The 27,633-nt window shown below is 33.9% G+C and overlaps 3 protein-coding genes across 4 annotated transcripts; 1 reads left to right on the top strand and 2 right to left on the bottom strand.

Moving 5' to 3' along the window:
- Window positions 1-2,492: 2,492 nt before the first annotated feature.
- On the bottom strand, window positions 2,493-10,341 carry LOC132298683 (vesicle-associated protein 1-4-like). The gene is made up of 12 exons (XM_059795073.1): window positions 9,625-10,341; window positions 8,645-8,697; window positions 8,126-8,196; window positions 7,945-8,026; window positions 6,188-6,303; window positions 6,008-6,119; window positions 5,491-5,561; window positions 5,307-5,388; window positions 3,468-3,583; window positions 3,184-3,399; window positions 3,029-3,100; window positions 2,493-2,941 (listed from the first exon to the last, which is right to left on the bottom strand). The coding sequence occupies exons 2-11, from the start codon at window positions 8,691-8,693 to the stop codon at window positions 3,059-3,061; spliced, it is 957 nt and encodes a 318-aa protein (XP_059651056.1). The 5' UTR covers window positions 8,694-8,697; window positions 9,625-10,341; the 3' UTR covers window positions 2,493-2,941; window positions 3,029-3,058.
- A 1,890-nt stretch (window positions 10,342-12,231) lies between these two features.
- On the top strand, window positions 12,232-14,670 carry LOC132299810 (acyl carrier protein 1, chloroplastic-like). Of its 2 annotated transcripts, none has more exons than XM_059796631.1 (3): window positions 12,232-12,400; window positions 13,657-13,767; window positions 14,317-14,670. In XM_059796631.1, exons 1-3 carry the CDS (start codon window positions 12,335-12,337, stop codon window positions 14,479-14,481), a joined length of 342 nt encoding a protein of 113 aa, XP_059652614.1. In that variant the 5' UTR covers window positions 12,232-12,334; the 3' UTR covers window positions 14,482-14,670. The 2 variants fall into 2 exon arrangements, 1 of the variants encoding a protein (XP_059652614.1); XR_009480187.1 differs by having other exon boundaries at window positions 12,238-12,400; window positions 13,657-13,727.
- A 2,766-nt stretch (window positions 14,671-17,436) lies between these two features.
- Window positions 17,437-25,087, bottom strand: LOC132299809 (protein CANDIDATE G-PROTEIN COUPLED RECEPTOR 2). Its single transcript, XM_059796630.1, has 6 exons — window positions 24,463-25,087; window positions 20,195-20,386; window positions 18,310-18,472; window positions 18,114-18,216; window positions 17,933-18,014; window positions 17,437-17,804 (listed from the first exon to the last, which is right to left on the bottom strand). Exons 1-6 carry the CDS (start codon window positions 24,754-24,756, stop codon window positions 17,727-17,729), a joined length of 912 nt encoding a protein of 303 aa, XP_059652613.1. The 5' UTR covers window positions 24,757-25,087; the 3' UTR covers window positions 17,437-17,726.
- Window positions 25,088-27,633: the final 2,546 nt, after the last annotated feature.

The following is a 27,633-nucleotide window of genomic DNA, read 5'->3' as shown; positions in this document are numbered from 1 at the left end:
ATTGATTTATATTTTAATATCTATTTTTTCTCATTAATATATATTATTCAATCCACATTTCTACTATATTTGAGAAACTAATATATACTAATTTGTTTATAAAGACTAATTACACGTGTATGATAATATTTTTACTTCACAAACAAAGACACGAATTAGTTTATTACCAAATTACTATTTAATCTACAAAGATATGTCAATAGTGGTTTTATTTTTCTATATAGGTTTTTTGATAAATAATTAATTCAGGAGTTTTCTCTAGATTTCTTACTTTCACTAATCACTATTATACTCTTAAAGAGTTTTAAGAATAATGAAATTAAATTTTATTTGTATTTTGTTAATATTGTTTCAGTATCATATTTTGTTGTACGATAATAATATATTAATTTAAGTTTTTCATTTTCGTCCTTCTAAAATTTAAAATCTTTGTTTAAATTTTTTTGTATACAAAACAAAAAACTTTGTACTTTTGTTATAAATGGTTGTTATAAGAAATCAAGATGAAACTTGAAAGCACTAAATACACACATATCTATATATATATATGTGTGCGCGCGCGCGTGCGTGTATTTATAAGTATATGAAACAATAAGAAAGTGTCACAATGCTGTATTTTTCTCACATGTTAAATCATCAAAAACATCACACTTTTGGTCACAAATTTTGACAAATAATTTGTTTCAATAGGGAGTTGTTTGTCCCAGGTTAATAGGACCTCATCTATTTGGGCCTGAGGTCTACTAGTTTAGCCTTCGGCTAACATTGTGTTTTGGGCCCTTTTAATTTTGTCCATATATATTTATATATTGAAATTTAACTTTCAAATAATAATAATAATAATAATAATAATAAATTTGACAAATAAATGAATAACAAAAATTAGTTGACCCCTTATGAGTTAAAAACAAAAAAGTTTTCAAAATCCTTCTTTTTCAATGATCCAGGATATTTCCTTATAAAATTTTAGTATCTTAATTTGTTGTTTTCAGGTGTTGCAAGCGCAAAAATCAGTTGCTTAAAATATATCAGTGGCTTAAAATTTCAAAAAAAAAAAAAAAAAAAAAAAGCTTACAAAAAATGTTAGAACATTCCATCTTGGGTGGCAAATGGAGGAATTGGATCGAATTTGGACTGTGTCGAATATGGGTTGTGGTCCATAGTCAACCTGATTGGTTGGATCAAAATTGTCCGGATCTATCCGTCGGCATGACACAGACTCGAAAAAAATTGTTATATTATTTTGAATAATTTTATCATTGTATATTTTTTTTTGCTAGATAATTTTTTTTTTTTCATTGGCCACTTATCTTTTTTTATTAACATGGATTCAACAACCAGCGAGCTACTGTTGAATACCCAATCACAATTTATCTTGGGGGGTTTATTGAGTGGGAAGGGGTAGCTTTAGCACATGGAGCTTTAAAATTGATCATAATTTGAGCATTTAGAACAAATAGAGAGACAGAGATATGCCTTCATTCCATGTATTATACAAAATAGCTGGCCCTAATTTTCTGTTTATTACAAGTGTAGGCATTGAAAAGTAACATGGAAGGGTAAAATAATCGTCTTAATAAACCTACACCACACATATTTTACTTATAGCGTATTCATCACACCCGATAAATTATTACATGTAAATGGTTTGGAACTCCGAAACCAATAGTCCGATAGTCATGTAATAATTTTTCTGCATTACCCTTCCAGTTTTTAGTCACATGCAGTGGGAGAAAATTGATTGCAAATCTTTTGATAGTTAAAGAGGGTTTTTGTCCATATTGATAATATGCAAAAAGTAATAGTTTAAAAAACTTTTTTTTTTTTTTGGCTTGAGCAATATTGATAGTCATTGCTCTAAATGGTTGATAATGATGTGCACTCTCTAAAAAAATTACCAATCCGACTTCTCTTAGTGAGATTGAATCTGTTCAGCACTCGACGGCTATAATTATTCACACGTCTGCCACAATCACACGTGTAAATGATTGTGACGGCAACAAATATAATATAATAGGAAGAAAAGGATCTGTCATTTGTCAAAATAAATAAATAAAGGAGAAAGAGGAAGGAGGACTAGAAAGAAAAAAAAAAAACACTCAAGTGCTGAGATTAAGTAGAATGTGCATTTTCTTCTTTTGCATAATTGTCAAAAGATGTTTCATGTAAAATCATTTCGAGTAAAAGCACGTTGTTTGTTTGATTAAAAGGATAAATGCAAGAAATGAGACTTTAACCCTTAATTACTTAAAATGTCAGTACTATATAAACTAGAACCAAACAGATTTGAAATGACCTAAAAAAATTCACAATTGAAATAAGAGTAAAAACTCTATGCATTCATGACATGTTTCTGTCAAGACCATTCCACCATCACAAAGTCAGACCTACGCCTTCACGTGGAATTCGGAGTCCAGTTTTGCAAAGCCCCACTATGTAGTTGTATTGTCAACTTAAAGTTGTTGCATTAACGATTTAAAATTGTTAAGACGTCGATTTAAACAATACAGGACCGAGAATTGCACAAGGAGATGATCCTGGTCCTATAATAACAGAATTCTCCCCAAACTTAGTTTTTGGTTTTTTTAAATAAAAGTAATTCGTCCCCAAAACTTTACATGGAAATTCTTAGTATAAAGATCAGATATAGAGAGAGCCCAATTGCCGATTAAGCAACTAATCAGGCAACTGTACAAATGCCAAGTCGTTATAATTACATTAAGTTGGAAACCAGAAACAATGGAGAAAATTAACCTCAGTTTTTGATTGAAGTTCATTAAGTTTCGACTTCATCTCCTCGATATCTTTAACTAATTTGAGCTCCTCTGCACCCTTCAGGAAGATCTTTTATCCATACTGAATTCAAAATTGGATTCCTGAACTTCCCGGCTTTAACTCCTTACCATTTTCCAATTTGGACTCCTCCATCTCCTTAGTTAACCTAAAAACGAGAAGAAAAAAAAAAGCCATTGGAACAAATTTGAATCCCAACTTCGGAACAAATATTAGTAGCAGGAGAATCTCTTACTGTGTGCGCCGTTGAGTGAGGCTTCCAACTTTACTCATCTTTCAGTAGTAAAGGTTCATAAGCTTGGTCTTGCTTCAAATGGGATTAAAAAAAAAAACAAGTTATAAAGAAGCCGGACATAGTCAATGATGTTAAGTAGCAGGAGAAGCTCTTACTGTGTGCCGTTGAGTGAGGCATTTAACTTTACTCAGTAGTTTATCTTTCAGTGTTGCAACTTTACTCAGTAGTTGATCTTTTGGAATTGAGGGTTCGTAAGCTGGGACCTGCTTCAACGTTCCACTGATCGGTGATAGTACAGGGGGATTGGGTGGGCTGACAAGAATCACTCTCAGCTTGCTCTCTTGGATGTATTTACCATCATCTTCGGCAAACTGCCAAATAATGTAATGAGCAACCAGACTAGAAATCAGGACCAACAACTTCCTATACAACTACTTACTGTGCTAGCTGTGATATCCTCCTTGGTTGTCCCTTCAGGAACGACTGTGCTTTGAACTAAAAACTTGTCTTCGCATATCATATCAGGAGGAGCTGACCGTTGTGCTTGCATTGTAACTGCATAAAATCCAAATGATAAAAGAAACAATGGCACCAATCACCATAAACAATATTAAAAAGAACAACAATAAATGGAAACTACAATGCAGGACCAAGTGCAGATGCTAGTTTTAAGTTCAATAACATATCTATTTGATGCAGATGGCAATCCAAAAGATTGGATACAGAATCAAATTATATTTTAACTGAGCATTAATATTTTAGGTCATCCGAGAAGTGTACACTTCATCATGGAAGGCACATCTTCTGCTTCTTGGGCAATGGCTCAATTCTCCTGCCTTACTGGAGAATAATAATGAACTAATGCATAGCTAATAATTATTCATCTCCTAAAACAAACAGAATGCAAATATGCTAGTCAGCATGTCCTCTTCATTAATGAGCAGGACCAACTTCTTCACTGATATCACGACTATTTTTTCAATAGTCACTTGTTCGCCTTTAAGAGAATGATACAGATTTCCTCTACAAAAGGATGAGAAGCTGGAAAAGCAAACTCTACATACCATGGTTTCCTTTGCACACTTATGACAGCAGTGACAGGAAGTTCATGTATTCTTTACTGAGCAATAAATGCTGTCAGGTCTAGACAGCGGATATCGACTTCAAAGACGACAAAGTATTTAGACTCAAACAACATCTAAAGAAAAGTGAAATCATTAAAATCCCAAAAATCACAACCCCTGCAACCCCAAACCCCAAACCCAAAAAAAATAGTTAACCAAGTCTGTCATAACAACACGCAAATAATCTTAATGAATTAGTAGATGAGCAAGATGATGCCATGTCATAGAATATCCTAAGATGCTAGGAATTCATGTCATTGCATCTCCTACAGGAAGGGAAACAGATGACCAAACTCCAAAATTAGTCATAATAACCTAGCACAAAATCTACCTATCACTTCCATAAATTGAGCATATAAATAATGGGGGAAATTAAGACGTAGAGAATTAGTAAGAACATATTTTAATGAATATTAATAGGACCTAGTGGAAAGACATTCAAAATTACATCCTTCTATTAGTTCCCTTGTCGACATCCTCAGAAAGCCAGATGTTTGATAACTTTCTTCTTTTTCCTTCTCCCAATCTTCCGTATCTTTGTTCTAATCTTCCACCACCCTCTCATTTGTCATTTTATTAACTTTCATTCCAACAACTACAAAGTTCAGCTCACAATTTCACATATGGAACCATTTTGAATTAATTTTGAACTTCTATTTTGACAAGCCCCAAAACATTAAAGCAATATATAGAAGAATAAGATATCATTATTATCATTACAAAGGCCATTAGCAAAGACTCGTCCATGACTTGGTGTTTTCATAGCTTCAATAAACCACACAGCTATCTACATAAGTTCTTAGATCCCCTAAAAACGATTTCCAATTCAAAGTTTTAAACCACTAACAAAATGAACTGCTTGAACTCCTCAATCTTTATGAGATAGAATTGACCATCCCCATTTGACTTAGCATCATTACTAAAATAGTTTCATATATATGCCCTGACAAACGTATCAAGTTTTTATTCACCTTTCCATTTCTGTAAAACCCTGTGACATACAATATTCAAGCACAAGGGTTATCTGGACAAAAAAAAAATAAAAACATTTCTCAATTTCCTACTCCGCCCATCTATCTCCCAAATCCATGTTAATTGTCCAAAATTCAACCACACAAATACCTCGTAGTCACTTAGGTATAGAAAGAACATACCTGTGAATTCACATGTTGACTTTGGATCAATTGTGCCTTTGTTTGGTCGCACACAGTATTTTTTCACAGCAGTAGTTTTAACCTGCCAATCATGCCATGATATTATTGCTACTTAGAATGCCATTTAGCAAATGCAATCTTTTCACTATTATCACTTTTGTGAATAAACAAAATGTGTCCGCACCTTAAAAGCAACACGATGATTGGAGTTATTGATCAGTTGAACACAGCATGAGATTTGCTTCTTCAATTCAACTTTAAAAAGATGACAAATGTATCCAGACATGTTAGTCCACTACTTTAATTTTAATGAGAGAGTCACTAAATATGATTGAGAATGAATTGAACTGAAACCAAAATCTGATCTTAGTAAAAGGTAAAACCATATATATTTTTTTCATTTGTTTTACCTACTTAGAGTATAAGCCTTCTCTAAAGCATAGCTAGGGTGTATTTAAAAATATTCTATCAAAATATGCACTTATGAACGTACATATTTATGTGTTTGTCTTCATAAACATGATCAAATATCGACCTCATAGCCAATAGCTTAACCATAACATCTGATTTGCAGGGACCGCAAAACTTAGTTCCATCATTACAAATTAATATATATGTAACTATTTGTGTATTCCTAATTATGAAATGAAAATTATGTAAAGAGCACCAGATCAACAGATGAGTGAGGTAGAAAGACTCACATTTGAATCTGAGTTCTCGGGGTTGAACATCCACAAGTTCTGTGTTCATTTTGCTGCCAAGAATCACGCTCAGCTTGCTCTCTTGGATATATTTACCATCATCTTTGGCAAACTGCCAAACGATATAATGAGAAACCATACCAGAAATCAGGACCAACAACTTCCTATACAACTACTTACTGTGCTAGCTGTGATATCCTTATTGGTTGTCCCTACAGGAACAACTGTGCTTTCAACTAAAAACTTGTCTTTGCATATCATATCAGGAGGAGCCGACTGTTGTTCTTGCATTGTAACTGCATAGAATCCAAATGGAAGAGAAACAATGACACCATCAACAATATTAAAAAAATAATAATAAATAGAAAATGCAATGTAGGACCAAGTGAAAATGGTAGAACGCGAAAACAACTTTTGGTTCTATAGCATATGCTAGTTTAAAGTTCAATAGCGTATCTATTTTAATGCAGATGGCAATCCGAAAGACTGGACATATAATGAAATAAATTTTACTTCTTTTCCTTTTGCAATGTCCATCTTCTATTTTAACCGAGGAATATTAATATGTTAGATCATCCAAGAGGCATACACTTCATGATGAAAGGCACGTCTTTTGCTTCCTTTGGTAATGGCTCAATAATAAACTTGTATAACTATTCATCTCCTAAAACTAACTGAATGCAAATATGCTAGTAAGCATGTCGTCTTCATTAATAAGCTGGACCGACTTCTTCAATGATATCACGACTATTTTTTCAATAAAAAGAATTATCGTCACTTATTCACCTTTAAGAGAATGATATAGATATCCTCTACAAAAGGATGGGATACTGGGAAAGCAAACTCTGCATACTATGGTTTCCTGTGCACGCTTATGACAGCAGCAACCGGAAGTACTTGTATTCTTTACTGAGCAAGAAATACTGTCAGGTCTAGACAGTGGATATTGACTTAAAAGACGACAAAAACTATTTAGACTCCAACAATATCTAAAGAAAAGTGAAATCACTAAAATCCCAAACCCAAAAAAAAATAGTCAACCAAGTATGTCATAACAAACGCAAAAAATCTCAGTGAATTAGTAGATGAGCAAGAGGATGCCATGCCATAGAATACCCTAAGATGCTAAGAATTCACATCACTGCATCTCCTACAGGAAGAGGAAGGGAAACAGATGACCAAACTCCAAAATTAGTCATAATAACGGAGCTCAAAATCTACCACTCACTTGAGTCACTTCCATAAACAGAGAAGTAGTAAAGAATATTAATAGGACCTAGTGGAATAACACTCAAAATTACATCCTTCCGTTAGTTCCCCTGTTGACACACTCAGAAATCCAGATACTTGATAACTTTCTTCTTCTTTTTCATTTTCCCAATCTTCCCTCTCTCTGTTCAAATCTTCCACCATCCGTCTCATCCGTCATTTTATCACCTTTCATTCCAACAACTACAAAATTTGATGTGTCCCAAATCATAACAGAAATCTATAGAAGATATTATTTTCATTACCAATGCCATTGGCAATGACTTATCCATGACTCGGTGTTTTCATAGCTCTCCAATACCTGACAGCTATCTACATAATTCACATATCCCCTAAAAAACGATTTCCAATTCAAAGCATTAAACCACTAACAATATGAACAGCTTGAACTCCTTAATATTTATGAGATAGAACAGACCATCCCCATTTGACTTAGAATCATTACCAAAATAGTTTCATGTTTATGCCCTGACAAATGTATCAAGTTTTTTAGTCAGCTTTCTATTTCTGTAAAACATCATGGCATAGTATTATCAGGAATAAATAATAATAAAAAAAAACATTTATCAATTTCCTAGTCCGCCCATCGATCTCCCCAACCCATGTTAATTGTCCAAAATTTGACCATGCAAATACCTTGTAGTCACTTAGATATAGAAAGAACATACCTGTGATTTCACATGTTGACATTGGATTAATTGTGCCTGTGTTTGGTTTCACACAGTATTTTTTCACAGCGGTAGTTTTAACCTGCGGATCATGCCATATTGTTGCTACTTAGAATGCCATCTAGCAAATGCAATCTTTTCACTATTATCACTTTTGTGAATAAGCAAAATGTGTCCACACCTTGAAAGCAACATGATGATTGGAGTTGTTGATCAGTTGAACACAGCATGAGATTTGCTTCTTCAATTCAACTTTAGAAAGATGACAAATATCCAGATATGTTAGTCCACTACTTTAAATTTAATAACACCGGCACTAAATATGATAGAGAATGAATTGAACTGAAACAAAAAAATCTGATCTTCTTTTTCGAAAGGTCAAAAAATCTGATATTAGTAAAAGGTAAAACCAAACTCTCCTTCTCCAAAGCATAGTTAGGGTAGATTTAAATATATATATATATATATATATATATATATATATATATCTCAAAATATGCACCTATGCACGCACAACATGATCAAATATCGACCTGATAGCCATATTGATAGCTATCAGGGGCCGCAAAACTTAGTTCCATCATTAAAAATTAATATATATATGCAACTATGTGTGTTTCTTAATTATGAAATGAAATATATATATATATATATATATAAGAGCACCAGATCAACAGATGAGCGAGGTAGAAAGACTCACATATGAAATTGAGTTCTTGGGGTTGAACATCCACAAGTTTCGGGTTCATTTTGCTGCAAATTCATACACGATTGTACAATCGCGAATGTCAGAAGCAGCATTCTACCATCGGTGACTATTACCAAAAGTTGTGATCAGAAAATTATAAAAAAACCAGAGCAACCTCCAAAAAGCACCATCAGAATCAACCTTCTTTCCAAAACATACATTAGAAACAGACTATGATTTCACCATGTTTTACTAAAAGTTGGGCGCTTTAACAAACTGAATTCAGAACAAAAACACCATACAAATCATAAACTCAGAACAATAAACTCAGAATTAAACTAAAAGAACCATCGGACTCAACCCTTCTTTCCAAACATACATTAGAAACATGCTATGATTTGACCATGTTTTACAAAAAGTCGCGCTATAACAAACCGAGTTCAGAATTGAAACCCACTATACAAATCATAATTCTTCAATTACACAACAATAAACTCAGACTTAAACTAGAAGTACCATCAGAATCAACCCTTCTTCCCAAAGTTACATTAGAAATCAACCCTTCTTTCCAAACATACATTAGAAACATACCATGATTTGACCAAGTTTTACGAAAAGTTAAGACTCAAAAACATTATAAAAATCATATTTCTTCAATTAAACAACAATAAACTCAGGCTTAAACTAGACGTACCATCAAAATCAACCCTTCTTCCCAAATTAACATTAGAAACATACCATGATTTGACCATGTTTTACTAAAAATTCAGAATCAAACCACTAAACAAATCATATTTCTTCAATTATCACGAAATACTAAATTAGTGGTACTTCTTTACTTTCCAAAATAGAAGGTACAGGTTCAAATCTCGTATTAGAGCATGTGAGCGTATTTCTTGTGGATGAAAAAAAAAGTAAAAAATCATAGTTTTCCAATTATACAACAATAAATTCATAACTAAAGTCAATGACGACTCAAAATCGTATCATACCTCTCAACTCAAATAGTCCAACAACACACGGTAGAGAAAAGCATGACCAATCGATCAAACACCACTTTTTGGAATCAGAAAAGAACCCAAAACTTACCAGATGGTCTGAACTGGCGACGAAGCCTATAGAGTTTGAGAAATTTAAATTAATGGGTTGTGATAGCAATGAATTTAAAGTCAATGATTTTTGAATTAAATTCAATTGCGTGAAAGTGCCGTTTAATGCCAAAAATGTAAGGACACATTCATCTTAGTACCGTGTATGTTTGTTTGTCTAGAAAGGGAAAGAAAGAAAAAACAAAAAAGAAAAAGAAAAAACTATACCTGATTTCAAACATAACTGCAAAACACCTTCTCCTCTCTTTTATTTATTACAGTATTATTATTTTAATCTAAACCCCTCTTCTTCTTTATTTTAAATAATTCTTGCACCGATTTATTATAATAAATTTATTTATTTAATTTAATTGATGAGTGAGGCTCAAACAAAAATAAACAATTAAATAATATACTGCCAGTAACTATCACAACTACTTTTTTATTTTATTTTATTTTATTTATATTCAATTTGCCTAGTATTTTAAGGGAAGGTTCCTAACCCAAACCATCTTTTGGTTCACTTCTTCCTAATTGGGTACGAATAAATAAATTATGTACCTTTAAATAAATTATGTACCTTTTCCAAGTAGAATTAAGGGAATTTTTGAAACAGCATTATTTCCTTCCCGCGTTGTATTCTACGAGCTATTGGAACCGCCCTTTTTCGAATATCTGATTTTTATTAGTTGGATATTCGATTTAATAATTTGATTTGTTAAAGGTTTAATGACTTATTTTTTTAAATAAAAAAAATGTTAAAAAAATGGACAAACAATGATTAGAATATAGAAAAGAAAAAATTGAAGAGAAACAAATATGGAGAGCAAAATTAGATCTTTACTCTTTTACTCCTTATTAAAGAAAAAAAAACAAATGTATATAATAGCATTACATAATATATGTTCAAATTATTATACAACATATTTTGTTGGATTGAATTAGTATATACGGATTGGATCACATTGGTCATAATTCATATTTAATTTCTAAGGATAATAGAATTTTATATTTGGATCATCAATAAATTATCGAATGAAATCTTCAATTCATATCTCAGTTATGAATTGAATCGGATCGAATTCGAATCAAAATTCAAGAGAATTGTCCAAATTGTTAGTTCCATTTATGAATTTGGACATTTTGACAACTTGTTAATTAAATCTTTAATGATTTTCTTCGAACCTTGTTTTCATTTTTTTTATGTCATTGAGACTTTAACTTGTAATGAATCCCATTTCCAAATGCATCTTCTAATTCTTCATAGAACGAAAGGTCATCCATTCAATAACCAATATTTAAACAAAATTTCTCCAATCAGTAAATATTTTTTAATATATAGTAAAATATTTAAGAAGAAAATAAATATTAAAACTTAACAAGAGTAATCTATTTATCAATTTTCGATAAGTTATTTTATGCGCTCTGTTCAATATACTCGGCATCGACTTTTGCTTAACATAAAAAAAGTAAAAATAAAAAAATATATTTTACCTAACAAAGGAAAATATGTCGAAACAAACGAAGCACCAGCTCTAAGTATAAATTAGTGATTTCATCTATGACTATATGAATAAAATATAGTAAAAAAACTAGCATATATATAATAATAATTTTATTATTTTTTAGTGTATTCATGGCATATGTGCATCCTATTGATTGGAGATTTGTCGTACCATAATGTCTGTATATTGCATCATTGTCTCGTATCCGTATAGACACTATTCCTTGCTTACATCAATTGATGGGCTTAGGGTAGCAGGTTCACAGATAATCGGGCTTAGGCCCAAGCTTCTGCTACATTCAACAAAGCAAAAAAGTTCAGTAACATGGGCCCAATAAAATATGGTCCATTATTAAGTGCTTTAAGTAGGGATGGCAATGGGGTGGAGTTGGCTAAACCCTACTCCGCCCCGTTAAAAAATTAGTCATATTAACTCGGCTCTAACTCCGGGACGAGTTTATAATTGGTATATCATTCTCGCCCTAATTTCGATAGACAAAATATCGACTCTGTCCCGCTTACTCCGTTTAATTACAGTAAAATTGAAACTGTTGAATTAATTTTTGAATTTGGAATAAAATACTAAGATCTTGAATTCTTGATTGATTCTTAAAAATTGAATTACGTAATTTTAGTAAATAGTGAATCTAGTTAATATTTAGTCAAAATATATTAATGGACACTTAACTTATATATATACTTTATATATAAATATATATATAACCGGGAGTAGGACGAGGGTGAGTTGGGGGCATCAATAAATCCATCCCCACCCCCAAACCCAAACTCGTTTCAAATTTTTAATTCTTTTATCATATTTACTTCAGACTCATTTATGAAATTATCAAATCCGTCTCATTAAAAACGAAGCGAGCGAAAATTCAAAGAGTGGGAGGAAATTGCCATCCCAAGTTTTAAAGACTAGTTTTGGCTCAGCTTGGAAACGGACACTCTCTTTGAAGCCTTTTTCTGACAATAGACAAAACGTCCATGAATAATCAAATTTATAATTGTCACTATCACAAACGGCGGCATTTCGCTATTCTCATCTCACATTTCTCTTTCTCTCTCTAAAACTTTCTCACTCTACACTCTCTCAATCCATGGCCCATGGCCGCCATCGCAGGATCATCGCTCTCTCTGCAGTTTCGCCCACGCCTTTCACATCACAGCTTGGTATATCAGCTTCTCTCTCCCTCCAAATCTGATTTATCAGTTTATATTGTTTTGGATCATTGTTTGTTTGTTGGATAAAAGCATTCACTTTATTCGTCTACTGGGGGCTTATATAATCATATAAGCCACCTGTTTATCTAATAGTTATCAGATTATTCATTTTCAAATTCGATGTCTTCTTTTTTTTTTTTCAGATGATTTCTCTTTGTTTTTCTCTGATTTAAGTTTTGTTGATAGTTGATTTGTAATTTTGAATTTGCTACGGTAACTTTTGTTTCGGATTCTGCAACTACTTATTTTATTTTTTAATTGACCAAAAGGAAGCAATTTTTGCTCTTAAAAGCAAAATAAATACTTATTTCATCTATCTTTTGTCAAAATGGTGATTAAAATTATTGGTAATTTATCTCTGTGTGAGATCTGGAATTTATAGCTGATGATCTCCTGAGATATTGCTTGGGTTTAATTCATTGTAGCTAAAGTTCTTACTCTTGACTCGAAAGGATTGCGGTGATATATATATTTTTTTCATTTCAATTCATATTTGATTTTAGCTCTTCCATTTTAAACAAACTCAATTGCTCAGTTAGATTGCCCTCGAGTTGGACAAGTATTCATCTCTTTGCGATTTTGTTAATTTAGGCATTTCGGATCTCTGACAATGTGTAAACAATGTAGCAAAACTTTGGCCAAAGTTAGTGCTATAATACCAAATAGATACAAATACATTTAAGCTCTGCCCTTCTAAAAGGAAGAGCGAAAGGGAGAGAAGATTTATTGTATATCATGATGGCCATTTATTAATCATATATTTTATTTAGTTTATCACGAATAAGATTTTTTTCCGCATTGCATTGGTGACCTGACTGACTACAGTTACAGCTGTAGAAAGAACTTTGACGATGCAAAACTTTACTGAAATCTGAATTCATAAAATCAGTTGTGGCATAACATGGTGTCATGGTCTAACATGGTGAGAGTTCTTTCAATGAAGAAAGTAATGAATAGGACTTGTAACTTGGAGATAAGCGACCACCAGCTACTAGCTTGAGTGGTATCTCTTGCCACTCATGAGGTGCAGGGTTGAAGCGAACTTGGATGTGTGTGTGCTTGGGGTGGGGGAATAAACAAAAAAAATTTGGGGAAAAGCTGCACTTCCTTTTTTTACTATCTTTTTTGCGATTGTTATCCATGTATTACCATATCCTAGTAGTAATATCATTAACTTAAATTCTTGTGCTTAACATGTGAAACAGGCAACAAACAGGATTTCTTGTCTGAAGTCGGTTTCCATTTCTAATAAGGGCAGAAGTCTTCTGTCACTCAGGTTGCAGCCACTGCAAAGTCGATTTTGTGTTTCTTGTGCTGTATGTAACTATGCTGTGTTTTCACTTACACCTGTGTAAAACATGTGTCCTACCGTAAATTTAGGTTATTGTGAAGTGTGAATGTATCAAATTCTATAGCACACTACAAATCAACCAACACTTTTGACCTTATTTAATGTGGAGACATGGAAATATTCCTAGATGCACTGTAAGAATGCAGTTATAAAGATAACTATGCCATTTGTTTTCTGATTATTGGCAACTGGCAAGTATGAGCATCCTAAATAGAACTGTCATCTCTGTATGAACTTTTCATGATGTTATGTCCCGATGTAGCTTGGGGAAAATGGTAGGTTATGCTCATAGATATAACCACAGTGAACTACTTCCCATTTTAGAGACATTGTGTCTACCAGCACAAAATATCACGTCACGTCATGCAGGCTTGGCTTAAAATCTCACTGGTTACTTAGCCGATGTATAGTAAAATAATGATGAGAATATGTAATGCATGCATGTTTGCTGGTCAATGCTTATGTTTTCAATCCCCCAACGAAGATGAAGTGAACTTTTAATCTCCTTGAGCAGGCAAAACCGGAGACAGTCAAAACGGTATGCAAGATAGTAGAAAAACAGCTGGCTTTACGAATGGGCTATGTGGTTATGGCTGAATCAAAGTTTGTAGCATTTGGAGCTGACTCCCTTGATGCGGTAACCAATGAGAATTTAGGAATTTTCCATATATGTTGTTGAAACGATATATTTAGTTATGTACAAATAAATATTTGTTGTATACCTATAATGCTTCTACCTATTTGATTTTAATGTTCTGTCATGTTTGGGTCTAATCTGCATTGTTAATCACTGTCTTTTTTATTTTTCTGAAGAAAAAAATGGAAGAAAAAGGTAGCTTTTGTTTGGGAGCTAGTGTTTATTTGGCAATTCTTTTGCTTTCAATATATCATTTTATTCATTTCAAATTTGAATTAACATTTGTTGATTTAGTGGATTGATTTATAGTGCGGAGAAAAGCTCCATATTATCATCACTGCAGTTGGTGAAGGCATATGATAGCTGATGGTGTGATCTCATAGTGAATTAGTGATAGTGTTTGTTGTTTATAGAAGGTAATATAAAATTGATAACATTTTTTTACAGCTGTCAGTAGATGCTTCCGATAGAAAGCTCTTAGGATGAACAAAGAGTAGGTTATTTGGAATATAATTTTAGTGAAATTGGTTGAAATGTGATTATTGCAGGCTTTGTTGTTTGGCTGTAAATAGAGAGGGGGTATTCAAGATGCTGTAGTTCATAACCTTTGTGTGCAACTAGTGAAGTGGTCATTTCCCTTTAAGATGTTGCATGTGCAGTACTTAGGTATAACAGTTTAAGATTAAATGGAAAATTCGGCAGACAACTTTGAGATCTACTATGCAATATGAGAATGTCAGGCAGTCAACAAATAACAGTCCGTAAGCCATTGTATGGGTATAGAAGCTCGTATTTGCTTTTGGTAGAAAATCGATATAGAACGAGTTTACCCACCAAAAAACTTTTGTGAACTTTTGTGCGAAGACAATAGTTTTCATTTCTTTTATGTTCTCTTATTTCTTTTCCTAATGGATAAAAGAGGGACAGGAAGGAGGGGAAAGGGGGTATTAATTTTCGTTCTAAAGCAAAAAGTCTTTGTGCTTGTTTACCTTTTATTCATGTTCAAACAATATTAAATACAGAGATATGATGCATCATCTTAAACCTAATGTTCTGATCTCAACTCTGTGAATCTTTTTCCACCACCATCAGTCAAGTGAGTTGTCAAATTATTGTCACTTGATCCACACTTGACCAAATTAAATAGAGAGATATAATGCATCTTAAACCTTGTTGTCACTGTTATGATCATTGCAACTGCTACCCCAAACTGGCTTTATGCATTTTTTCGCAGTAGGGTGATTAGTCATTCGTGTTGTCTACTGTTTTAAATGCTTGGTTGGTTGTTACCTTGTTTATCCTGTTGTCTGCCATGCCTTTTGAGGTTGAGATTGTGATGGGACTCGAGGAGGAGTTTGATATCAGCGTGGAAGAGGAAAGTGTGCAGAGTATCACAACTGTTCAGGACGCCGCGGATCTTTTTGAGAAGCTCATTGAGAAAAAAGGTGCTTAGAGGAAATGGACAGGAACTGAAAGCGGGAGGGTTTTATTTATTTGATACATAATTCTTAGCTTTCTAGTTGGTGAGTGCTATGTAAACTCTTAATTTTCCATCATCTATGTTTAGCAGAACTTTATAAAAATATATGCCTTTTGCTACAACTTTCATTTAATTATGAAATCATTGCCATGCACATTTAAGGTGGTCCTTCCCTCTAGTAGACACTTGAAACTAAATCTGGAAACTTTATTGATATTTAGGTTTTCATTGTGTTGGGGGATACAAGTTGATACTTTTGTTTTGTTTGGGAGCACCAAAACGGTGCTTTGTCCAAGGCTCTGATTTGGTGCCGCCAAACACAGCTTGTGTTTATTTCCATTGAGATGTGGATTGTTTCGATAAAACAGATGTTAACTTTGCTGTGAATGCTACCAGTTGCAATTTAGGTGGGAGAGGAAGTGAAAGAATTGTGTCCCTCTGTGACTAATTCACGGTTAAGAGACTGGTAGTTTTCTGTTAATAGTGTCCTTCAATTTTTTGTTCTTTTGTGGAGATAATAACACGTGAATTATAAGCTAAGAGCTCTGCTCAATGGTTCAGCACATTGGAACAGTAGACAGAAACTTAGAATGGAAGTTGGAAGGATGATACATCTATATTCAAAGAAAATAAAGGAAGTTTTCCATGGAAAGTAGTATTGTATAATTTGGCTACTACGTTTCGGAACCAAAAGGTTTGTGAAAAAAAATAAATAAATAAAAAGAAAAAAAACTCACTCCCCTCCCATTTCCTGAAGGGGACATTGTTCCTTCCTTCCATATTTTCCCTCCCTTCACAGCAAGGAAGAATTATGTTTCAGTTACTAGCGATAATACAATATTTTTTATTTTTCGTTGCTCAAACAAATAAAACTATAGTCACACTGTCAGATAAACACTATAAAACAATCAAGCCATTTGAGAACAATTAATTAACTGGAAAATGAAAAAAGAAAAAATGTGTTTATGAGCGTTGCCACGTTGACTCTAACCGAAGTGTTTCTGCCGAGTTAGTTTAGTTTAGGTTTGCATAGAGAATTATTGTGGACGTATTCTGCTGACGTGGGTGAGAAACTCCACAACTGAGGTAGGATCAGATGCAATACAAGCATCTGTTGTGTGAAGATTGTACATCTCAGAAGGATTGTGGACCATAAGATGTAGGACTGTGAATTCTCAAAAAGATTGTGAAACCTCATATACAATACAACTCTTGCGACGGATTGCACAAGTCACTAGACTTTTGGTTATGAAACGAGTACACCCGCGGGCAAAACTAGTACATTGTTATTGTATATGTGCAATGTTTCACATTGGGAATAACTATTGGGTGCACGGTACACCCACTAATCCGAGCCGTATGTGTACAACACGTGTACACATGCAGGCGTGCGCATACAACTCAGATGAGCCCGGTGCACCGAATACCTTCTCCCACATTGGGTGTGTAACTAAGGTGACCGTGGATCAATTAATGGGCCACAAGTGACTTTCTTTTTAGTTGCAAAATCGACCTAGTGGGACACATCAATAACTTCTGATCTTATATTGAAAATTACTCACACACTTCCATACAAAGCAATCACAACTCTATTGTACACTTCACTCTGGTTTCATAGTTACTTTAGCAGCATCTGAACCTCTAGAGAAAAAAGATAAAAGAAACCGCGTACAAAATATTCATGAAACCTCCCTTCCAGCCGGGGCATTCAGTTTAAGGCACCAGATCAAATGGGGTCATATTTACTTTTATTTATTTACAGTGTAATACCCAACTAGCATTTCGTGGTTCAGACAACGTTATCATATCATTCCCAATCAGCATCGAAAAAGCCAGCATCTTTCATCTCAGAGTAGTACACATTCTCCAGATGCAAATCTTCCTCCTGCGGTCATTTATATAACCACGTCTAAGGGCTCAATAAAAGATGGTGGCAAAGCACACTGACAGAACTAGAACATAAATAATAAAAAGAAAAAGAAACAAAAATGTAACCGAAAAGAGGATAGTGACCTGGAAAAAGTCCGCTAGAAACGTAACATAGAGAAGAGGTAGATAAAAGGCATGGTAGCAAATAACCGTGACATCATACAACCTGAACAACGCATGAAAGGAAACAATTAGGAATCTAATGTGAAGTGAAAGGTTAAAAGGAAACACTTCGCTTTGCAAAATGAACTCGTTTGACACAAACCAGAACCCAAATCCGGCCCCATGTCCAGTAAGCCCACAAGCAAATAGAGCCAATGCATTCATGCAAAACATGATGGTGATGTAGTTGTAGAATGCAGGTCTTGCTGTAAAAAGAACCAAGATAAATCAAGTTGAATTAAAACAATGTCGTTAATAGAGGACTAATTTTAATAAATACATAAATTAGATGAACTCACCTGGTAGCCTCTCTCTCCATCTAGAGTGATAGATGAATAAAATGAAGCCATAGATAGCAGTAAGCAATAGCTTGTGAACAACCCATAGGCCCCATTTCAACTTGTGGGTGTCTTCAGAATTATAAATGAACAAAGGAATCGCAAATCCAAATATGTAGATTGCCTGAATAAGGAACAATATGCAATAAAAAAATTATTATATAATAAAAATAGCATAAAGATATCTTGAACTTGTTTGACTTGGAAGCGGCAAAGCATGAAAGGAAAAGGAAGGTGGGAAGCATAGCATACAATTTTTTCTTTTAAATGTTAAGTGAGGAAGCATGGCAAAAGAAGCAATAAACATAACATTAGATTGCTGGGACCACTTTTCTGCAGCATTCTGGCATATCTATGCAATGTCTGTTTCACAATTCCAACAGATAGATATATGGATCTGTACAATAAACTCAATGCAGACGATAAGAACTGAGAGATTACAGAAATTTCTTTTGAATACTTTCTCAAAGCATAATTACTTATTCAGAGCATGAATTACCCTACAATAATACAGATAATCAGACAGTCCAGCTAAAGGATGATCCTCACCCTTTTTCCCTCCTCCCTTCTACGCAAATAAAGATGATTAATTCTTTTTTTTTTTTTTTTTTGCCCTTTTGCCTTTCTTTCTTATTTTTACTGTTTGAAACGTTGTTCTTTCCTATTTAATCCACTTGGTCCCATTAATTTGAACCCTTCACCTCTATAAATGAGATCTCCTCCAAACCACCCAACAACAGATCATTGGTAAATTTAAACCCAAAATGTTCCCAATTGACTGAGAATCTACAGGGCTCTTAGGAAAACAACTCATCTCCACTCAATCCATTATCAATATATTTCGCATGCAAGTCTGAAAGAAATGCCAAAGATTTGGCTTCCCGGGTTTGATTAGGGCAGAGAAATTTCAGATCTGCTGGCATTAAAAGTAGAGAAAACAGAAATTACTTATACCATCTGATCTCTGCAGAGCCCAGGCACAATGATCTGTCCTGGGTTCCCTAAAGAACAACAACCATCTTTTTAAGCTCCATTCGGTCAATAATGAGAGGGTTTAATTATGCAACTACTGAAGATTTAATATGGAGGAATCGGGGGAGGAAATTCTTCAATAGCAACAATATTTCAACCAACCACCACTAAGCATACATGGGTCCTTAATATGGATCTGCTCTAGTAGCAACAACAGTCCCAAGGCTTCACCTAAAATTATTATTTTTTGATAAGTAAGATTTCATTAGAAAGTGCTCAAAAGAAGAGCGCAGCCCAAGAACAAAAGCAAGACCAAGAGGGTCTGCCATACAATCAAAGCAGGCTTCACCTAAAAAAACAAAGGATGGTTACCAATCAAACCATATTTAACATGTACTCCCCTATTTCACCTCACTTCTCCGTGTTGACACGACATGACATGGGTATGTAAGATATGTTTCCGAGACAAAACCCCAAATCAGACACACCGATCTTTTCATGATTGAAGGAAAAAAAATAAATTTAATAGCAGATATTCCATTCCTATCTATGAGATAATGGCAACCATTTTCTTTTAGCACATCCAATTTAATTTGAGTAATTATTCGATTTTATTCTTATAAAACAACAACATTAAACATTAAAGTATAACAAATATATAATCTATTTAAGTGAGTAGTAGGTGTAGAATTACCCGTATCCAACTTGTGGACACACATCCCTGTATCCTGAGATTTGGGATTCCGGTAGGTCCAACATTTGAACACACATCCTCGCTCTATACACTTACCAAGTTCGGGTAACATAATGAAGACGAAGAAGAAGAAGAAGAGAGAGAGAGAGGGGTAGACAAGAGGAGGAAGCTAGAAAATACCTTGAGAAGTATATCTACACCAACAATAATTCCTGAGACAACAAATGTCCGTGTTAAAGCTTCCAGTCCACTTGCATAATTTCCTTGGAGTAAAAATGCCATCAAGCTTACTTCAAGAAACAGCATTCCAGATGTTGTAAACAAAGACAAGATATTCCATGCTAATTCTTCCGCAGGAGTGCACTCCCATGCCTGGTCAATAAAGGAAAATCCATCAAAAAAACTGCCAAGTCTTATAGCACCAAGTAAAAGCCATGGTAAAGAGTTACCAATAAATGGAAATCTGTTAAAATCACATTTCAGGTAACACAAGAAACATGGAAGAGGCTAAGCTGCAATGTGGCAATTAGCATCATAGAAAAATTACAAAAAGCTGATGTTTAGTTGCATATAACAATTGTTGCAGATAAAGTTGTTATTTTTTATTTTTTTATTTTTATTTTTTTTTTTAAAAAGGGAATATTTTCAATGGTTTCATATTTCCAAAAACACTTATTCCTAACAATGACAGACAATTCAACCAATGGTCACCTATCAGGTTGACAGTACATAAAACTAATCCAAAATGAAAACCTGCAGATGGTTGATCCAGTATTTAGTATGAAAATTGAGGATCATAGTTATCATACTCAAAGCCAACATGAACCAGTCAAGAGGGAGGGAAATTGAGTCTATGGCTCAAACATTGGATCATCTGGCTGATCCATAAGATAACAACTATATTTTATCATTTTAACTAAATAAACCTACCAATATTATTATTTATGTAGACATATAATGAAATGTCAATTTTGTATTGAATCAAAAGAGACACAAAGTATAGAAACAAATAAGAAAATACGTACTTGTATGAATATGTGGACTCTCACATGCATGCAATCATATATATTGTATAATTTTCACATTAAGGGGTACATACAAAGTGTACATACACTGATATAATGATACATTATTTTTATCATTATTACATGCAAGAGAGAGTGAGAGAGGAGAGGTGAGAGAGAAAGAGGAGATTATCTTTTAATAACACTTGCTGACCTAATAAAAGTGGAATTCAGTCATTCCATTAAATCATTATCATCCTTGCCTTTATCCAATATGAAAGGGTCGGCTTTTTTCATTTTTTCCTATTATACACCATGTTTATTCTAAGATTTAATTTTTTAAAATCATTTTTAATTACTTTATCCCATATAAGTTTTGGTCAGCCTCTTTGTCGTTTACCTTCTAGGCAAGCAACTCTACCTCCTTTAACCAAGTCATCTTTAGATCTAAATTGTATACGACTATACCACCCAAACTTTTTCGGATTTATCAATGATAGGAGCTATACCTAGTTTTGCTCTCACACAATCATTTTTAATCTTATCTCTTCTAGTCACTCCCAACATCCAGCGTAGCATCCTCATTTCCCCTACATGAACGCATTGTTCTTGTTTCTTTTTCAATGCGCAACGCTCCATGCAATTAACTGGCCTAATAACCATCCTACAGAATTTCTCTTCCAATTTATTTGATATTCACTTGTAGGATAAAATGCTACTAGCTTGCCTCCATTTAGTCCACACTACTCCAATTCTACTCTCTGGTCTTGAAGTGTAATATTTATATATCCTCTTTCACTACTTTATCAAATTTACATTCCATGTAATCTATTTTAGTTTTACTAATTTTTATGATATAGAGTCAAATTTGATGAATATATCATGGAATTAGAGACAATCCCTCGGGCCAAAATCTTTGGAATTTGCCTCATTCTTTCATAGGAATATAGTAATCTACAGTAATCGAACTGAAAATCCTGCAATCCCTGCATCTAGATCCAATAAGTACTAAAGCAGTAACACAATCTTTAGTAGAACAACTGACAGTGAAAACCATAAGACCAAATTTTCTAAAGGGAGTGGTTTTATCGGAATAGGAGACCAATCACAAAGTTGAATGAAACATCCCAAATCAATGGACAAAGAACATCCATAAACAAACAATATAAAACCTGCAACAAGCTCGAGGATGATAACCATCTGCCAAATTTGAGAATCAGAATAAAAGTTCCCGTGGTAACCCTCTTTTAGCCAAAATGTCTGCATCACAATTACTAATTTATGAATCCACAAGAATGTCATATATATTATACACAAACCAAATTCCTAATTTGTCTCTTGAAATGAGCACATCCCTGGTAGCCTTTATCCCTTTATTGGAGACTCACCAAGAAATCACTCAGGTCAATGGAGGCCACTTTCTTAAGCCTTGGAGGTCACTACCCCATCTTCGAGAGAACTGCATCAACATTACGTATGGGCTTGAAAGATGACAACCTTAGTTTCATACATTGAATTGGATCCCCTAGGGTACATCCATCAATATTTTGCTTCGAAAAACACAAGGGGAAAGTTCCCGCGCAGCTGAGACCTTCACCCTGTGATTATGTGTAGATGATGCTCCTTACAAAGATTTGATAATGAGAGTGGACCATCATAGGTGGGTCCACCTGGTGGTCCAATCTCCACCGTTGGTGAGTAAACGCTAGAGAGAATCCAAGTCCATAGTTTTTTCTTTATAAATTATAATATTCCTCTCCCATTCAAACCACCTAAATTAAAACAAGATCACAACTTCACAAAAATTTACCTCTTCGTTTAGTCCAAACCATTAAACCAATTTTAAAAACTTGGTGTATTCAGCATGGGGTCACCTAATCCACCCCAGCCACACCAAAGACTGACATATGGCATACGAGAGGTTACAACATAACAAGAAAAGATACGCTGATTATCTGTTATTCTTGCACATGACATTAATAAGGGAGAGGCATCTATTGGCACACTTAGTTTTGAAGAAAATCACTAGTGTTGACCTTATTATAAGAAACTGTCCGGGTGAAAAAATTAAATCTTTCAAGTCTCTTTGGACTCCCCAAAACATTTAAAGGGGAAAAATGAAAAATCAGACCAAGATAGATTCAAAATTAGGATCATTACATATTTGCATGTAAATACTAACTGAGTGGAATGTCAAACATTTATCATCATCCTCCAGAAAGGAAATATAAATTTTGTTGATACAAGGAAATAAGCAAGCTCATAAATTTCCCTATGACAAAGTTTTGGCACCAAATCAAAATGCCAAGTCAATAGGAAGATGAATCAAACATATTATTGATAAACACACATTTGGACCTAGAAAGACGATGAAGACCCAGAACAACGTGGCAAACTACAATCAACCCCCCTGAAGATCCTCCCATATTAATCCTCATCCCATTACTTACCCACAAGATTTATTATTATTATTGTTATTTCCTTCTTTTTCTCCCTTTGACAAGTCCCATTACTCATAAATCATAAGATATCGAGTGTACATGGTAAAAGTAGGGATACTGAGAGATAAATTTCCTAACCTAACAGTAATTCCAGCACGCAACTCTATGAATCCAACCATCTTCAATGAACCCATACTTGTACTCAACAAATTTGAAAGATAGTCATAACCAATTGGGAACCTCTATGACTATTTCCCAATAAGAGCATATCTCTTGGCAGTTGACATTAGGTTACCTGATCTAAGTCCTTTCAACCTACACACAGAAAAGAATTGACAACTACAAAATTGTCCTTCTAAGCTTCATTACTCCGGTCAATTAAAAAAAAAACAATGCAACTTCTCTGTCATTTTAGCATTTTGCTATCTTCATGAGAATCCTAGAAGGGAAAAGGTAATAAATAAGAATTTTAGTCAAACAAAATTAAACAGAATTAAGTCTCCCTTAAAATTAAACCTCACCTCCAAGAATCAAGCTCTTGCCTATTTTTTAACTACTAGAAATCTAAATAGACGATGCTAGAGTTACAACTTAGAGTAATGCCAGGATATGTCATTTGCAACTCTATCAATCAAAGCACCCAAGAAACCTTGCAAGCATTCATGCATACTCTTGAGTCTTGACATAGTACTCTCAGTCATTTATGCAACATATATGATCCTTACATCCATAATAACAGCATAAAATGGTCTTGTAGTCCATCCACGGGAAGCAGTAGTTCGAGGTCAAACTATTTTCAGACATTTGCACATTCAATTTAGCTTTTCCAAACTCCATATCTCATAAAAGCATATTCATAGTCAAAGCTCTCTCGTGCACCAAGAAGAACCACTATGCAATCTCATGGCATTTTATTATTAGTGCAATACATGTTCATAAACAATAATTCAGAGATTTTCTTGACTGAAGTCGAAAAACCATTCACAGAATGTAAAGAACAAACCTGAAGTGAGCACCAAGCAAAATTGAGAATGCTAACGATCCAAAGAATCCCGTAATACGCTATCATGATATAAGATCGGCCATACGACAGCTTCGCGAAGCTCTTCTTCCCCTGAAACGCCAGGTAAAACACGAACAAAGCAGAACACACCATCAAAACAAGATTATGCCCAAACCCATGACACTCGAACATCCAACCGTACAAACTCGGACCGTCAACCCCTCCATCTATGGTCGAATTCGAGACCGAAGAAGAAGAGAACGGAACCTCTGCAACAGCTTCGATAACTCTCATCGTTCTCCACAACCGAGCGCTAACTGCGTCGAAAGAACCCTAATTTTCTGTATTCTGAGATCGAATTTTCAGAATCAGAGTTCACGGACCGTCGGATTCAATAAAATCGATTGGCGTGTATGAAACTATGAATCAACGCGGATATTGTAGAGACTGTAGACAAAAATGTGCAAGAATGCGAGACTCCGTGAAAACCCTAGAACTTTCGCTGTAAAGTTGAAGCTCGGACTGAGAATTTGGGAAAAAAGTGAATTTTGATGTCGAAACCCTAACCGCGGGATTTTAGGTTGTCAACGGTTTGTTGAGCAGCTCTCAACGTGAGATGGATAAAAGGTTGGTGCAATCTTATGGAAATCATACCCGCCTACGTGTTCAATTGATAAATTGAAAAAAAAAAAAAATGAAAAATGAAAGTTTTGAAGTATTTAATATTTATTTACAAAATAATAATAATAATAAAGAACATGTTGGTAAAATTTTACTTTTGACATCCCTATTGATTTTATTTGTTTATTTATTTTTATAAGTAAAATTTTATTAAACCAATATATATATATATAATTGTAATGAGATACATGTTATGAATTCTCTTTTAAATTGGTACATTTTATGTATGAAAAATGCAAAAATTAATTATCACTTTGCTTGTATTAAATTGGTCCCATCATAAAATAAAATAAAATAATCATGTCAAAAATACCTTAAAATAAAATATTTTAGTTTGGCAAAACAAGAAAATGCATTTTTTTAATGGCGCAGACTTTTGCATGGTCGAACTTTAATTTGAGGTAAAATTGGATTTTTTTTTTTCAATTGCATTCACGAAAGAAATTATAGAATACATTTATTTAGGTAGGAATGCAAAGTCCATAAAAAATTATACTTAACATAATGCATAATGGTACATTTTAAAGTGAAAATCTAAGGGTTCAAATTAGCATAATGGTACTGAAAATTACAAATAAAATTAATTATGGAAGCTGATTTAACCTATTTAATTATCACTTTGCTTGTATTAATTATGGAAGCTGATTTAACCTATTAGAAGTGACAAAATTAGGGATTATGTTCACTTAAAACACTTGTAACACTAATTCACGTCCTAGCGTGGATTGCTGGTTTCCATGACAACTAACATTTTTTGATGTGTACCTCTTTCTTCGTTACAACAAACATTCTTTGTGTGTGTTTTTCTTTTTGCATTGATTCAAATCTCACCTTACACCTCTGTCTTTGGATGGTTCGCATTATTTCAATACTCTGAATTTAAAAATGGAGATCAATAGATTAGCTGAATTTTTTCAAAATAGATTTCAAAAGTAGGACACATAAACACGTTAATAGTCCAAGCATTTGTGGGTGTAAGGTTACTTCTGTATAAGAACATGAAGCACAAAACAGCTTCAAGTAATGCAAAGTTACTTAAAATTCAGAGTTTATGAACTTCCAGTAATACTCAAAAGTGCATTGATCTCTCCAATAATATTGACAGGTCTTCCATCAAATACGGAAGATAAATGTACTCTCTCACAAAGCTTTTTCAATTCCATGGATTTCGCCAGAGCTGCTTCCTGCAATTTAAAAAGCATATATCGTCACCCAGCATCAAATATTCAACCCCGAAATGTCTTTCGGGAGGGGGGTGGGGGTATTTTTCTAGAATGGAACTCAACAGTTGATTCTAATACATATACATTTAGGCTTATATGTTCCATTGCATGAAATCGGAGCTTTGAAATTGAAATTAGAGAAAAGCAATTAGGAAAATTATACCAATTTTTTCTCCAATTCCGAATCCACATCCAAATCCAAAGTTCCAATTCCATGCAACCGAACACACCCTAAAACAATGCAGAAATAGGATCAAATTAGGAAAAACCAATAATTTGACAATTATTGAGTAATTGATGTCAACTTGGTGTACAACTTCCATTAACTAAATGCAAAATCGAGAGGAAAAAAGTACATTGAATCAAAATCACATATACATCATTTGATTATAAATTAAGGTTCTCAATAAGCTTAACGACCAACTAATTAAACAACAACTGTAAGAAATTGTTGAAAAGACGAGCATTTTATTGTGTAGCATGCCTAAGGCTCACGAAGGCAACAAATTGTCTGACATGGCAATACTTTGAAGTGAACAGGCTATGGTATTGGCGAATGATATAGTCACCTATACTATACCCATAAGGAAAGGGCTTAAAACATGGAAGCAAAATATTTACTTTGAAACTCAACAATATTGTCCATGAAGTATTATTTAGGATAACCGTTCATGATTCTCAGGAAGATTTTCATTAATTAAATATAAAAAGGAGGAACGAAAAAAAAACAGAAAAAAGAAAGAACGAAAAAGATTTTCAAATTTCAAATTGGCATAGAGAAAATATACTAAAGTACTCCACTCAGCTAGGTGTTGTCTCATTAATTTATAGTTGTCACCATTTTGCTCTAGCTAACGCCTAAGCTTTGGTTAAGCCAAAGTATCACAACATGCAGATTCAACCATTTGAAAGTCAACATAGCATTTCAAATTGCGCAACAAAAAACCACCATACCCGCTACAAAATGCAAAAAAATCATCAATTAACCATGTTCTTTTGTGCAACCTTATGTCCATTTAGTGAACAGGGTTCAACCGGAACATACCAGTTCGCTTAACATTATTGTGCTCAACAGAAGTACGTTATACCCCATACAATTATGCTACATGGAACCTTATTATTGTGTCCATCTATTATAAGCATCAACTTATCGCGTAGTCAAGCACAGTTGCCACATTGGCATTGATCTTCCATTATCATAAAACAGCAAAAATTGAGGACGATCATTATAATTAATAAGTGCAAGTTATACTGATTTCGACATACA

This window comes from Cornus florida, unplaced genomic scaffold, assembly GCF_030987335.1.
Source record: "Cornus florida cultivar Cherokee Brave unplaced genomic scaffold, ASM3098733v1 CherokeeBrave_3.0.0_Hap2_Chr03, whole genome shotgun sequence".
NCBI classification, from domain to species: domain Eukaryota; kingdom Viridiplantae; phylum Streptophyta; class Magnoliopsida; order Cornales; family Cornaceae; genus Cornus; species Cornus florida.
Note: the sequence above shows the minus strand (reverse complement) of the source record. Positions and strands in the feature narration are given on the sequence as shown.

What these genes read in the sequence shown, in the direction of transcription:
- LOC132298683 (XM_059795073.1), bottom strand. Translation starts at nt 8,693, where the DNA reads ATGAACCCGAAACTTGTGGATGTTCAACCCCAAGAACTCAATTTCATA. An exon ending in ATCATCGTGTTGCTTTTAAG is followed by an intron (nt 5,389 to 5,490) that starts GTGCGGACACAT and finishes CATGATTGGCAG; the next exon opens with GTTAAAACTACTGCTGTGAA. An exon ending in GCCTCACTCAACGGCACACA is followed by an intron (nt 3,101 to 3,183) that starts GTAAGAGCTTCT and finishes TCCCATTTGAAG; the next exon opens with CAAGACCAAGCTTATGAACC.
- LOC132299809 (XM_059796630.1), bottom strand. Translation starts at nt 24,756, where the DNA reads ATGAGAGTTATCGAAGCTGTTGCAGAGGTTCCGTTCTCTTCTTCTTCG. An exon ending in ATGGAGAGAGAGGCTACCAG is followed by an intron (nt 18,217 to 18,309) that starts GTGAGTTCATCT and finishes TTCTTTTTACAG; the next exon opens with CAAGACCTGCATTCTACAAC. An exon ending in TTCTAGCGGACTTTTTCCAG is followed by an intron (nt 17,805 to 17,932) that starts GTCACTATCCTC and finishes AAATGACCGCAG; the next exon opens with GAGGAAGATTTGCATCTGGA.
- LOC132299810 (XM_059796631.1), top strand. Translation starts at nt 12,335, where the DNA reads ATGGCCGCCATCGCAGGATCATCGCTCTCTCTGCAGTTTCGCCCACGC. An exon ending in GCCTTTCACATCACAGCTTG is followed by an intron (nt 12,401 to 13,656) that starts GTATATCAGCTT and finishes CATGTGAAACAG; the next exon opens with GCAACAAACAGGATTTCTTG. An exon ending in GATTTTGTGTTTCTTGTGCT is followed by an intron (nt 13,768 to 14,316) that starts GTATGTAACTAT and finishes CTCCTTGAGCAG; the next exon opens with GCAAAACCGGAGACAGTCAA.